This window comes from Pseudochaenichthys georgianus, chromosome 21, assembly GCF_902827115.2.
Source record: "Pseudochaenichthys georgianus chromosome 21, fPseGeo1.2, whole genome shotgun sequence".
Taxonomy (NCBI): Eukaryota; Metazoa; Chordata; class Actinopteri; order Perciformes; family Channichthyidae; genus Pseudochaenichthys; species Pseudochaenichthys georgianus.
Genome location: NC_047523.1, coordinates 33,591,755 through 33,606,223, shown reverse-complemented (window position 1 = coordinate 33,606,223; position 14,469 = coordinate 33,591,755). Strand labels below are relative to the sequence as shown.

The 14,469-nt window shown below is 38.0% G+C and overlaps 1 protein-coding gene across 2 annotated transcripts; it reads right to left on the bottom strand.

Annotated features, from left to right (window-relative positions):
• Nucleotides 1-3,429: 3,429 nt before the first annotated feature.
• cd247l (CD247 antigen like) lies at nt 3,430-13,546 on the bottom strand. 2 transcript variants are annotated; one of them, XM_071207086.1, is made up of 7 exons: nt 13,313-13,546; nt 9,856-9,950; nt 4,521-4,553; nt 4,372-4,398; nt 4,221-4,283; nt 4,102-4,131; nt 3,430-3,907 (listed from the first exon to the last, which is right to left on the bottom strand). In XM_071207086.1, the coding sequence occupies exons 1-7, from the start codon at nt 13,371-13,373 to the stop codon at nt 3,839-3,841; spliced, it is 378 nt and encodes a 125-aa protein (XP_071063187.1). In that variant the 5' UTR covers nt 13,374-13,546; the 3' UTR covers nt 3,430-3,838. The 2 variants fall into 2 exon arrangements, with proteins under 2 accessions (XP_071063187.1, XP_071063186.1); XM_071207085.1 differs by having other exon boundaries at nt 4,222-4,283; nt 4,372-4,395.
• Nucleotides 13,547-14,469: the final 923 nt, after the last annotated feature.

Here is a 14,469-nt window from a genome sequence, read left to right as displayed (position 1 = left end):
TCCTTGCAGTATCAACACTAATTCGGCTGACTTTTACATTTGATCTAATTCATAGATAGGTTATATTTACACAGGGCCGTTTCTAGCTTTTTGGGGGCCCTAGTTTAGACAGGTTTTTAACTACAATGGGGGGGATTCCGAAGCCTTTAAGATGATCTGTGGAGATGCATCAATCTGTTACACTTTAATAGGAAAACAGGCTAATTTCCCCGAAAACCAAGCAATTGAAAATTACAAAAAATGATATTAAAAAGGTAAAAAATAAGGCTCCTCTATGTCAATAAATGCAAGAGATGCAGCATTTTCTCAACAATGTTTAATTTACATTTTTCATCTTCCTCAGACGAAATTTTTTTGTAATCATTATTTGTAATACTTTCTGCTGACACTAGGTGGGGCTGTGCCACACAATAAATAAATAAATATATTTTAAAATCATGTTTAATCATCTGATTCGTCTGTACATTGCTGTTTTAGTCTGTCTTCTTGTAATTAGTGTCTACAGTGTGTGCCTATTGAGCTGTTTAGAGCCATGTGGGACAAAACCCGATCATGCCCCTCCCTCTCACTGTCTAAGTGAACGGTGACTATAAAAACGACACTGCGCATGCTCAGAGTATTTTCCTATTTAATGTGTGTGGCAAAAAAATAATGACCATAGGGGCATAGAGCTGCCATCCCCACCATACGTCATCTCACATAATTCAGAGCTGATTGGCTGTAAGTACGTGTGCCGCGAAAAGTGTGGTGTGTGAAGAGGAGGAGAGAGACGCGTCCTAAAACCAGGAAGTAAGCTGCGCATGGGTTCCCTCCACAAAAAAGCAATGAGATTTCTCCATAGGATTTTAGAAAATAGCTCAAAATAAGATCTGTGGGAAACGTACCTGTTAGATAAATGCACGTTTTGTTCAGCCGGATAATATCCACATGTCTACCCTACTTTTATAATTTTCTAAATCTAATCGATAGATTTATGATAGACTTTTGAAACTACAAGAAGATAAGGAGGACTTTTACAAAAAAGTAATAGAGATTTTTGTCCAGAAGGATAGGCAAATGGACTTGTGGCAATTTTATTGAAAATGGGATCTTACTAAGAGAGAACAATTCAATATTTAAATGATAAAATTACTTTTTTTGGGTATCCTTTTGTTGAACTGTCTGTTTCAAATTAATTGAAGCATCAAACAAAAAAAGCTTTTGAAAATAATATTATATTTTGATTTAGGTCAAAATATAATATTGTAAACCTGAAGAGTCAGTGCCAGTGCCTCACCAGCCATGAACCTTACTGCAGAAGCTTATATATAGACATCTAAGTTTTTTGTGCCCCACCACTTTTGTACATATAAAAACGCCACTGCGAACACAGGAGGGGGCTTGGCTGTCTACAAATAAAGACGGCTCATTTTAATTCTCTCCAAATATATTGAGGCTGAACCTGAACTTTGAATTCTCTGCTCCCATCATAATCTTGGCGATCTTGTTAAAATTGTGAATGCAGAATTAGAAATACTATGTAACTGGTTTGCAGTTAATAAATTATCCCTTAATGTGGCCAAAACAAATGACATGTTATTCAGTACAAAGTCTGAGAGTAGAAATGACTGCATTATATGGATTTGCAATACAGAGATAGAAAAAGTTGGTGCATGTACATTATTAGGACTGCTTGTTGACGAAAAACTCAATTGGAAGCACCATATAAATTATGTACAGACTAAACTGTCAAAAACAATAGGTATTTTGTATCATACTAAGAACATTCTTGAAGAAAAGATACTCTTTATAACAGTCTATTTCTCCCTTACCTTTACTACTGCTCCGAAATATGGGGAAACACGTACTCAACAAATCTACCAAAAATAATAACATCCCAAAAAAAAGTATTACGAATAGTCTGTGGTGTTGGTAAATATGAACACACAACTCCCATATTTAAAAAAACGTAATCTATTAAAATGTGTTGAGATAGTACAGCTTAAAACAGTACTGATTATGCACAACATTTTCCAGAAATAAATAACAGATTAAGGTCTTCTTTTAAATAAGAAAAAAACTTTGGGGGTATCTATCTACAGATAAATATTAAGCCTGACAAAGTACTTAACGTCTAATATATTGCTTTCCTGCAATGTTAACTATGTTGAAGCACTTATTTTAACTGATATTATACACATTAATTATACTCTTATGTATGTAGATAGAATAAGAAATGTGCAGAATATGACAGTGTAATGGTGGAGGTACACACATATTGATAGATGTCTTGTAATGCACTGTTGAGGGACCTGTGACCCAAGTTTTTCATTCATTGAATAACTACACCGTAGTTGTGTATGATATGTCAATAAACCTTTGAAAATCTTGAAATCTTGAAAGGGATGTGCAAAATAGCCATAATATACAGTCTTTAATTAACTATTAGTAGAGAATAACGAGTAATGAATATACTTTATTACTCGTTTCCATTCATGTCAATTTCAGATACATGTTTAGTCTTCTCAAGCACCAACTATCAAATATCTCTCCTGATTGTTGGCACTTGACAATCACCTTACCTGAATTTTACTCAGGTGTAACTAAAGTCTGATTTAAGGGTTGTTTATATTTCACATAATTAATCAGAATCTGCAAAGTAACTCAAATAAATGCAGTGGAGTAAAAATACCAGGTTAACCTCTGAATTGTAGTGGAGTAGAATTACAAAGTAACAATGAGCTGTCGTGTGGGTATATATTAATGCTGCCCATTATGGACACAAGCGATTTTCACCCATTTATTAATTAAATGTTTTACATTTGATAACACCAATGTGTTTAATACTGGCAACTTCTAATTGTGGGAAAATCGAAAACGTTCAGTAGAGACGTCCCATAGAACATTTTGCGAAAGACAATAGCCAGCATGTGTAGTTCTGGAGGGGTGTTCGATTCCAGTTTTGGATAGTCTGGCGTGGTTTCGTTCCATTTCAAACAGCTGTTTGACGCTCGGAGTAACCTTGGCACACTGCCACTCCAACATCCAATCCCAGAGTTTGAAGATTAATCACGGGGACTGTAGTCCTAAACGATAGCTGGGGATTATGGGTAGTGTAGTGTCTTCGGCCATCCTAAACTCAGAAATGTTGACAATCGCAATGATGCTCGAAATGTCCCTTATAGGCCTACGTCTGTTTCCGGTTATTTTTATTTTGAAATTCAGTTCCTGACCGATGCCAAAAAAGCCTGAGATTATGCAATTAAACCAATAAATAAAAGCAAGGATAATTGTGTGTTATTTTGAAAAGAATAACAAATTAGAAGGAAAGATTTAAAAATACAGATTTCAGTATCCTGAGGCTCTGAGCCCCATTTATTTTCCTCACAGACGGCAACAAAAGTCAGAAATTATACGATTTAAAATAAAAGCAATAATTGTGGCTTGATATTGAGTAAGAACATGTTTTTATGAACCACACAGCTTCCGGTCTTCCACGACCCGACTGGAGAAAAAGACGTACTGCAGACACAAAACACATTACCAGTAGAAATCATAGGTAGAAATACATTGCTTTTAAAATCGTGCTGTGCAACACGAAAAAAAGGGGGAAATCGTGTTGGTGAACACGAATCAATAGATTAAAAATCGTGTTGGTGAACACGAAATGTCATGAGACTGGGTTGTGCTATCACGCTAGGCTACAAGCAGAAAATAGTAAATGCTACACAATAACACAATCATCCTTTTTGAGAAGCTTCATGTAAAGAACTGTTTTGCATTTCTTTCTCGATCTATCACTTAAACAATCATTGATCATCAAAATAGTCGATGTTTTGATCGCATAGTTGTTTCAGATCTAGGACTCGTGGGGAGCTGTGGCCACCGGAGACTCGTAGCGATCTTTATCCGGCACACCTTGGGTCGACTGTAGAGGAGAGAGACAGAGTTTAACATCATTCTGTATTCATCATTATAATATTATTATTATTATTATTAGACCAGTTTATTTTGTAACATTTGTAAAAGGAAACCATTTGCCTTGCCTGTTTCTTGTTATTCTGACTACATCCAGAGAGTTTATTATGTTTGACATTTATGTGAGTGAGTTAAGCTTCTTACCTCAGATTTATTTTTCTTGGCAGCTTTTTTCTAGAAAAGATCAAATACAACACAGTGATTGACAGTTTAGGACCGAGCAGAGACAGAAAAGTGACCTTCAAAAGTCTTCTGTTGCTTACTTTTTTCCCTTTTGATGGTTGGAGCACATCGTAAGCATCTGTATCCTTTACTCTGTCGAGCTCCTGCAGGAGAAAAGTGTAAATAAATGTGTTAAAGCTGAGCAGTGAGTTTAAACCTCATCTGTTCATCCAGTGTGAGAGCTCGTCTTACCTGGTAAATGCATGCCTTATCTCCCTTCTTAGTCGGTGAGAAATACACAAGAAAGTGAGATAGTCATCAAGCAAAAACACTCATACTCACATCAATATACTTTATATCAACCAATTATTAATAAATAAAAGGAAAACATGGCGACTTACAGGCTCTTCATCAGTCAGAGATAAGGCGGAAAACTACACAGAGAAAAAAAAACAGCATTTTATCAAATTAAAACATCCAATAAGAAGTCTGCAACCTCATGACTATTTCAAGTAATTGATTAATCACTATTAACTCCCATCACAAGTTACAAAGGTGTATTTATTTAGCAAAAAATGACAATTATTCTCAAGGTTTATTTTCTTCATTGTGATAAATTGTTGCTTGTCCTTATGTGAAACCATTATTAATGTTTTAAAGTGGCGTTTCAGGTTGTTGGGTAGACAAGACAACATATGAAAGAAAATGTGTATACAAGATTAATAGACAGAAATAAATAAAAGATTAAATGATAAAGAAAATAAAGTATTGGCAGAATTTTAAATGAATAAGCACCTAACCACAGGAGGAACCTATTGCGGTGAGCACGTTGCACGTCGTAACTTCCGGTTGTTGTTGTCATCTCCGGGTATCCCGTGTGCCTGTTCTGTTGCTGATAGCTTATTAACTTAAACTTAATCGATCGTTTTAAAACTCTTGATCACGGCAACTGCCTGACGTTGTAATCACACGTTACTACAGCTTAAGCACTCACAACTCTCCTTCTCTTAGCGACTGTAACTCCACAGTTGCCTACACTCTTTTCGGGTTTGCTAACGGTAGCTACTTTAGCTTGATAGCTAGCCATGGCTCTTTCCCCACCTTCTGGTGCTATTTCCTGCTCTTCCTGTCTCATGTTTGGTTACTTCCCGGCCTCCCTTACTGGTAAGGATACATGTGTTAAATGTAGTATAGTTGTTAGGTTGGAGGCGGGAATCATAGCCATAGAAGCCCGGCTCCGCATCTTAGAAAGTAACTCAGCTAAAGTAAAGCCCATGTTAGCATGTGCGGACCGGCAAAAGGAAGCTCCTCTTAGCCGTCCCCCGGCAACTCCCGAGCAGCAGGGAGGCTGGGTGACTGTTCAGAAGGGGCATAACGCGAAACCCGCAGGTCCCCACCAACCCGTTCACGTATCTAACAGATATTCCCCACTCAGCGAGACACCCGCTGAGAAGCCAACTCTGGTTATTGGTAGCTCTATTATGAGACACGTGAATTTAGAGACCGAAGCCTCCACAGTCACATGCATTCCGGGGGCCAGAGCGGGCGACGTTGAGGCGCATCTTAAACTGCTGGCTAAAGATAAACGTAAATACAGTAGGATTGTTATTCACGTCGGTGGTAATGATGTTCGTTTACGCCAATCAGAATGCACCAAACTTAATGTGGAGTCGGTGTGTAGTTATGCTAAAACAATGTCGGACACCGTAATCTTCTCTGGTCCCCTCCCCAATCTGATCAATGATGACATGTATAGCCGCATGTCATCATTTCAGCGCTGGTTGTCTTGGTGGTGCCCAGCAAACAATGTGGGCTTCGTAAATAATTGGACAGCCTTCTGGGGAAAACCTGGTCTGATTAAGAGAGACGGCATTCACCCTACTTTGAAAGGTGCAGATCTCATTTCGGCAAACATTTCAGGGCTTTGTGGACGTAATCCATGACAAACTGGAGCTGAGACCAGGAGGCAGAGTCGCAGTCTTACACGCTTCTCTGCGCTCTCTCCTAGGCAGTCACCCATAGGAATCCCGAACCCAATAAAATACCCAATATTAGCGGTGTGTGTGTCTGCCCAAGGACAATTTAAGGTAAAACCTAATAGAGGTGTCATACATAATAACCTAATAAAAGTAAATGTAACAACTACTACAGTGCAACAAAACAGGAAGATTAAATGTGGTCTCTTAAACATAAGATCTCTAGCATCTAAAGCAATATTGGTAAATGATTTAATATCAGATTATAATATTGATATATGCTGTCTCACTGAAACTTGGTTGAGACATGAAGAATATGTCAGCATAAATGAGGCCACTCCACCCAGCCATGTCAACACTCATATTGCTCGAGGCACGGGCCGAGGAGGTGGAGTTGCAGCAATCTTTGACTCAAGTTTACTTATCAATACTAAACCAAAATGTAATTATACCTCTTTTGAAAGTCTCGTTATTAGTCTTACGCATCCGACCTGGAAAACTTTGCAGCCAATCTTATTTGTTACAGTGTATCGTGCACCAGGTCCTTATTCAGAATTCTTATCAGAATTCTCTGAGTTTTTATCAACTTTGGTTCTTAAAACAGACAAAGTAATTATCGTAGGTGACTTTAATATTCATGTTGACGATGATAAAAATAGCCTTACTGTTGCATTTAACTCTATATTAGATTCTGTTGGTTTCTGTCAGAGTGTAAATAAACCAACCCACTGTTATAATCACACTCTCGACCTTGTTCTGACTTATGGTATTGAAATTGAGCAACTATTAGTCGAACCGCATAATCCTGCTTTATCCGACCATTTCTTAGTAACTTTTGAAGTACTGTTACTAGACTACAAAGCATTAGTCAAAAGCTCTTGCAGCAGAAACCTATCTGTTAGTGCTATAGCCACATTTAAGGAAGAGATTCCACCAATACTTAACTCGATAGCATGTCTGCATGTAGGGGAGGAAACTTATACAAAATGTACACCACCCCAAATTGATCATGTTGTTGATAGTGCTATAGATGCGCTGCGAATAAAATTAGACTCTGTTGCTCCTTTGAAAAAGAAGAAAATAAAACAACATAGATTAGCTCCATGGCATAATGCCGAAACCCGCAAAATAAAGCAAAAGTCTAGACAACTTGAAAGGATATGGCGTTCCACTAAACTTGAAGAATCCCGTTTAATTTGGCATATTACTCTCAATGAATATAAGAAAGCACTGCGTAAAGCGAGAGCAGCCTACTACTCTTCATTAATAGATGAGAATAAGAATAATGCAAGATTTCTTTTCAGCACTGTAGCCAGGCTGACAGAGAGCCACAGCTCGATTGAGCCTTCTATTCCCTTAGCACTCAGTAGTAATGATTTTATGTGCTTTTTTAACGATAAAATTGTTACTCTTAGAAACAAAATTAATGACCTCTTGCCTTCGACCAGTATAGTGTTATCAACAGCTCCCGGAATCGTAAGTTCTAATATTACACTAGATAGTAAACTAGAATGCTTTTCAGCCATTAACCTTGAACAATTACATTCAATGATTCTCTCTTCTAAACCATCAACGTGCATGTTAGACCCAATTCCAACTAAGCTGTTGAAGGAAGTTTTTCCATTAATTAGCACTTCTTTATTAAATATTATGAATATGTCTTTATTATCAGGCTATGTTCCACAATCATTCAAAGTAGCAGTGATAAAACCGCTTCTTAAAAAGCACAACCTCGATCCAGAGGTTTTAGCCAACTATAGACCTATTTCTAATCTTCCGTTCCTCTCAAAAATTCTTGAGAAAGCGGTCGCAAAACAGTTGTGTGATTACTTAAAAAACAATGATTTATTTGAAGATTTTCAGTCTGGCTTTAGAACACATCATAGCACAGAGACAGCTCTGGTTAAAGTCACAAATGATATTCTAATAGCCTCAGACAAGGGACTTGTCTCTATTCTTGTTTTGCTCGATCTTAGTGCTGCATTTGATACTATCGACCATGATATCCTATTGCAAAGACTAGAGCACTTAGTTGGCATACAGGGAACTGCTTTAGGCTGGTTTAGGTCCTATCTATCTGAACGCTCTCAGTTTGTACGTGTTAACGATGAATCTTCCACGCAAACCAAAGTTAGCCATGGAGTGCCACAGGGCTCAGTGCTCGGACCTATTTTGTTCACATTATATATGCTTCCGTTAGGCAATATTATAAGGAATCATTCTGTAAACTTTCATTGTTATGCGGATGATACTCAACTATATTTATCAATCAAGCCTGATGAAATTAATCATCTAAATAAAATTCAAGACTGCCTTAAGGACTTAAAAACGTGGATGACCTTAAACTTTTTGATGTTAAACACGACCAAAACTGAAGTTATTGTACTTGGCCCGAAGAATCTACGAAACAAATTATCTAAAGACATACTAACTATGGATGGCATTAATTTGGCCTCCAGTGAGACTGTAAGGAATCTTGGTGTTATATTTGATCAGGATTTATCCTTTAACGCCCACATAAAATCAATTTCAAGGACCGCCTACTTCCATCTACGTAACATTGCAAAAATCAGGCATATCTTGCCTCAAAACGATGCAGAGAAACTAGTCCATGCATTTGTTACTTCTAGGCTGGATTATTGTAACTCTTTATTATCAGGGAGTACCAAGAAGTCAATCAAGTCGCTTCAGCTGATTCAAAATGCTGCGGCTCGTGTACTAACCAGAGTTAGGAAAAGGGACCACATTACTCCTGTTCTGGCTGCCTTACACTGGCTCCCTATAGAACACAGGATAGAATTTAAAATTCTTCTTCTCGCCTACAAAGCCCTTAATGGGCAGGCGCCATCTTACCTTAAAGAACTCATTATACCCTACTGTCCTACTAGGGCATTGCGTTCCAAGAATGCAGGGTTGTTGGTTGTTCCTAGAATCTTTAAAAGTACAATGGGAGCCAGAGCCTTTTCTTATCAAGCTCCACATTTGTGGAATCAGCTTCCAGTTTGTGTTCGGGCGGCAGACACCCTATCCGTTTTTAAGAGTGCGCTTAAGACCTTCCTTTTTGATAAAGCTTATAGTTAGGGCTGATTAGATTCAGCCCCTAGTTTTGCTGATATAGGCTTAGTTTGTCGGGGGACATCTTACTTCTTCCTTCTCTCTGTCTATACCCGTGTACACTCATGTTCCGATTAACCCAGCCTCCCCAAATGTCTTTCTTTTTGGTGTCTATATACGCTGGGATCCGGAGTCATGGATGATCCTGCGGTCCTGTGTCCTGGATCGCGAGCGCTGGATCTTGAGTCGTGGCTGTGGTCCTGGATCATAGGTCCTGGATGGATATCCTCGTGGATTCATCTTCCTATTATACACACATGCATTTCCAAACATTTGGACTACCTATGTTGCAAATGTATTATCTTTTCAATTTACACACGGCATCTATTGCACGTCTGTCCGTCCTGGGAGAGGGATCCCTCCTCTGTTGCTCTCCCTGAGGTTTCTCCCATTTTTCCCTTTAAACTGGGTTTTCTTTGGAAGTTTTTCCTTGTACGATGTGAGGGTCTAAGGACAGAGGGTGTCGTATTGTCATACTGATATTCTGTACACACTGTGAAGACCACTGAGACAAATGTATCATTTGTGATATTGGGCTATATAAATAAACATTGATTGATTGATTGATTGATAATAAGTTATTACAAAATGTATCAGGTAATGTTTCTGACAAGTTATTAATATCTTGCTTAATAACTTATCTCACCTTCTCCTTGAAGAAGAGCCCGGTGGCAATTATGCAGTAAATGGTCAGAAACGCATCCAGGAAGTAGCAGATGTGAGGGTGAGTGGAGAACGTCTCTACAGGACAAACACAAGAGAAAAACATCATGAATATTAAACTAACACATTTCTGAGGGGTTTCAACACATAATTTTTGTGTTCTTTTCCCTCCACTTAAGACATGTTATAACCAGAGGGGAAATTGAAATGATGTATAGGCATTCATTTATGTGAACAATAAATAAGTATTCTTGTGTATTTGTTTGTTATAAGTGTATTGGAGAGCCCTATTTGGGTGTTGTGACAAATTTGTGCTTACATTATTTGGTACCCCACATGTAAAAAGGTCTGCCACTGGACATGCTTTATAATGATATAATTACTTTAAAACATGAGTACAATTATGTGTTTACTTCTCCTCTGACTTCAGAAAAGTACGACACATGGTCTTAACGTGTGTGTGTGTGTGTGTGTGTGTGTGTGTGTGTGTGTGTGTGTGTGTGTGTGTGTGTGTGTGTATGTGGAGACTAGCATTACTATACTTGTGGGGACCTACATCTGTTTACATAGTCACGTGTGGGGACTCGCCTCCCTTATGGGGACAAATTGGAGGTCCCCATGAGGGGAATCATTCATTTTAGGGTGAAGACTTGGTTAGGATTAGGTTTAGGGTAAGGTTAAGGTTAAGGGTTAGGGTTAGGCATGTGTTGGTTATGGTTAAGGTTAGGATAAGTCTCCAGGAAATGCATGTAAGTCAATGTAATGTCCCCTGAAGTGATGTATACATGGTATGTGTGTGTGTGTGTGTGTGTGTGTGTGTGTGTGTGTGTGCGTGTGTGTGTGTGTGTGTGTGTGTGTGTGTGTGTGTGTGTGTGTGTGTGTGTGTGTGTGTGTGTGTGTGTGTGTGTGTGTGTGTGTGTTAGATGGCATACAAGATATCCATTTAGCAACATGGGATGGAAAACAGCCCCATAGTGAAGCAGTTCATGATTGAGTAAGACCCCTGAAACAGGAAGTAATGCACGACATATCTCTGGTATGGTAGATTAGCACTTCCTGTCAGAGGCCCGTTTATCTCGCTCTGCGGTCGGAACAGAAGCCATAACGTGAGAGCACCACGCCAGTAGTGGGGATTAAATGAAGCTATCACCACATCTTGATGTCTACATTGACTTGAAGTTGTCACATGTCTTACTTTTAGATTATTTTTTAGCTGTAGACAGGACAAGTGTGTAATAACTGTTGCTGAGTGGGTGGGATAAGCATTTCGGAGAATTTCGACAATTGCCGTCAATGACCTGCTGAGCCCACCTTGCAGTTTGTTTTCATTTGTTTTCTTTCGTTTTTTTTACAACATACTTACATAATGTTTTAACACATTTATTGTGAGATCGTTTTGTTACCAACCTGAGAAAAGTAATCAAATAAAACTGTATATAAAAACATTTGTAAAATGATAGGAACACATCGAATAAAAACAACAAGCCAAACCCAAATAAAAGAAATATAACAAGAGAGATATTTCTTTATACAGGTGCGGGGATTTTGAAGATGCTTCATTAACACACACATTAATTATACTAAGATATCTCATTATGCAATTTATTAATAAAGAATTATTACATGACTGTGTTGGTTATAAAATTCATAAAACTTCCCTTAGGGGTAGAAATATTATGGCATGTGTGCTTTAAAACATTTGTTCTAATTGATACCGTCCTCTAATATCTGTTTGTTAAAAAAATGATAATACATCTTACAGCCGGTAAGCTTGGTTAAACACACATTATACAAATAGACATGTTGTTTCATTTAGTTTGGTAACTTTAAAACCAGTAATAGTAGTAACCAGAAAACAGGTATTGTGAGTTTGACCATTGGTTGGCATTTGACAAATTGGGAAATACATTTACATGCTCTTCTAACAGAAACGTGCAGATTGAATACAAGCTTGATCTCTGCTACAACCAGAAGCCAGTCAGTTTAGGAACAATCTGTTCATCTAACTCATCAAGAAGGTCATTGTATTTTCAAAATGTCAAACTAATCCTTTAACTTCTCAATTGAAGTTCAAACCAAACATTGTTTATTTTATTTTAAATTCGACTGCAAATCCTCAAGTAAAGAAAATAGTGTGAGGTTGAATCTTGAGTAATGTGTGTAAACTACTTCTAAAATATTTCCAGTCGATTAAATAATGATGTAGTCTTGGCTATGAATATTTAATCACTTACGGCTAACATCGTTAATATACAGTAATTGAAGGCAAAAAATAAGGAGACTGCTTTCAGGATCTAAAGATGTTATTTCATGTAAAAATGTGCTTCATTTTTGAAGGTATCACTTCACACATGTTCTTAAACACTTCATAGCGCTTGTTTCACACACCCTGGTGAATATCGTAAACATGGACGATGCATTTCTTTGTGTTTAGCGACAGATCATCAGCGAGTACGAATGGAAAAATTAAGCAATTGTGGCTCTCAGGAAGTTACAAGGTCACAAATATGCAGTGTTAAAATAAACCTACATATCTCTATGGCAGCTTCCTTCTACACATTGTAAAGTGTGTTTGACTTCAGAGGGAGTTTTAATGCTGTAGAAAACTAAATTAAATGTTGCTGTTTTCCCACTCAGTATATTCTGATGGGAGATTATTTATTCATGCTTTCCTGTTAATCCTTTCATCACGATGTATCTGAATGAAATACATGACAGGACTTGAAAGTGTTTTTTGATCACTTAGAAAATATTTGTTCACAACCCTCCTACGACATGAAAGGGAGAGCCTGGGAGACATCACATGCACAGAAAACTTCTCAAGTTCAGGAAAGATAGGCAGCGCGTTGATGCGTAATTTTATGGGATGAATTATATAAAGACACACATTTAAATATAACTAGACTAACATGTATCTCTAAATCACGTTTCATGAGCGTCTGAGAAATATAATGTCAGCAAAGAGCCTCTAAAAACAAAAGGAAAAAACATGTTTATTATCAGATCAGTTTTCCTCATAGATAAACAGCAAGATTATACATCATGTATGTTTGTTTCCAATATAAGGAACTGTTCTCATAACATTGAATGGAAACATTTCTCTCATTACCTTACCATGTAAGAAAACCTCAAACGGCTCTACTTTTTTCCACAAGATGATGCTGTGTGGAAAAATATCTTCTATCATCTGTGACTCTTTTGCAACACATATATCAGATATTTTGGTATCTCTCTGTCTTCATCTATCCGAGCAGAGAAGGCCCGTGTTACGGAAGATATCACGACATCATTCAAAATGCATACAAGTTTGGTTTAAAATGAGTCTCTTCACACTTAGTGACTGTTTTCAAATGCCAGCTGGGTGTTTTATTTTCTCGATCACATATACAAACATTTGACCCCAACTCGCATGTAAAAGGTTTTGTATTTGAGGAACTTACCCGCAGAGCCGACAGGCAGCAGGACAAACAGCAGGAATACACCTGACCTCAGGGCGTCCATGACTCTTTCTGCACAAACTGAAGCTTTTCTTTGTGTCTTTCTGTCCTGGTTGTGTCGGATTGCCTCACTCTTAATGTTCTCGTGTTGAGAGGAAGTGGCTGAACTGACTACCTGCCAATGGACTGAGTCGTTGTGTGAACTTCAAAGAAGAAGCACAACCTTCAACACCCACTTTTAAGTCACACTGACAGTCATGTTCACTGTTTCCTTCTCTAAAACCTCAATACATGTGTCCTTCCAGCTTTACTAATCATCATCATCATCTTTATTTAAAGAGACTCTTGGTCCATTATTACAAAACATACAACACTCAAATACAAACTAAAAAAAGGCAGCCATACCAATGTTTCCACAGAGGTGACTGGTATCGTACAGCACTGAGACACGGATTTGAAAGCAGCATAATGACAGAGTTATGAGAAACATTCAATCGACAGATGAATTTGTACATCAGACCTCTCAAAAGAGCATGGAACGTGTTGACTCGTGCATTACAGAACATTTCACTTGCACTGCACCACCTTGGTTTTCTAAGCAGTATACGCAAACAGTCATTATATGCAACCTGGAGCTTCCGGAGGCTCGCCTTCTTATACTTGACCCACAAGGGGGCAGTATAGAGAGGAGTGCAATACGCTCTAAAGAGGTTCACCTTAACCTTATCTGAACACCAAGAGAATTTTCTAGCCAACATGTTGGCTTGTATATATAAGACACGCCGCTGTCTATACATGTCATCATCATCAGCCATTTCATCTGTGATGATGTGTCCCAGATACTTCGTGTTACAGCAAACAGACAGCACCTGTCCTGACAGATAGAATGTTGGAAAACAAAGGTTCTTATCCCCTGTTGCTCTACAGATCATTACAGCGCTCTTCTTAGCATTGTATTTAACGTCAAATTTGACTCCGTAATCAGAACAAACATTTAGCAACTGTTGAAAACCAGCACTGCTAGGAGAAACAATTGCCAGATCATCGGCATACATAAGATGGTTTACAATCACATTACCAATCACACACCCTGTTTTACAGACACTTAAATCATCCGATAGATCATTCATATAGATATTAAAAAGGCTCGGTGAGAGGAG

Bases quoted from the DNA above. Each gene is read 5' to 3' on its own strand.
- cd247l (XM_071207085.1), bottom strand. From the start codon at position 13,373: ATGGACGCCCTGAGGTCAGGTGTATTCCTGCTGTTTGTCCTGCTGCCT. The intron at 4,396-4,520 runs GTAAGTCGCCAT...CCGACTAAGAAG, and splicing joins CTCTGACTGATGAAGAGCCT to GGAGATAAGGCATGCATTTA. The intron at 4,132-4,221 runs AGTAAGCAACAG...GATCTTTTCTAG, and splicing joins CAACCATCAAAAGGGAAAAA to AAAAAAGCTGCCAAGAAAAA.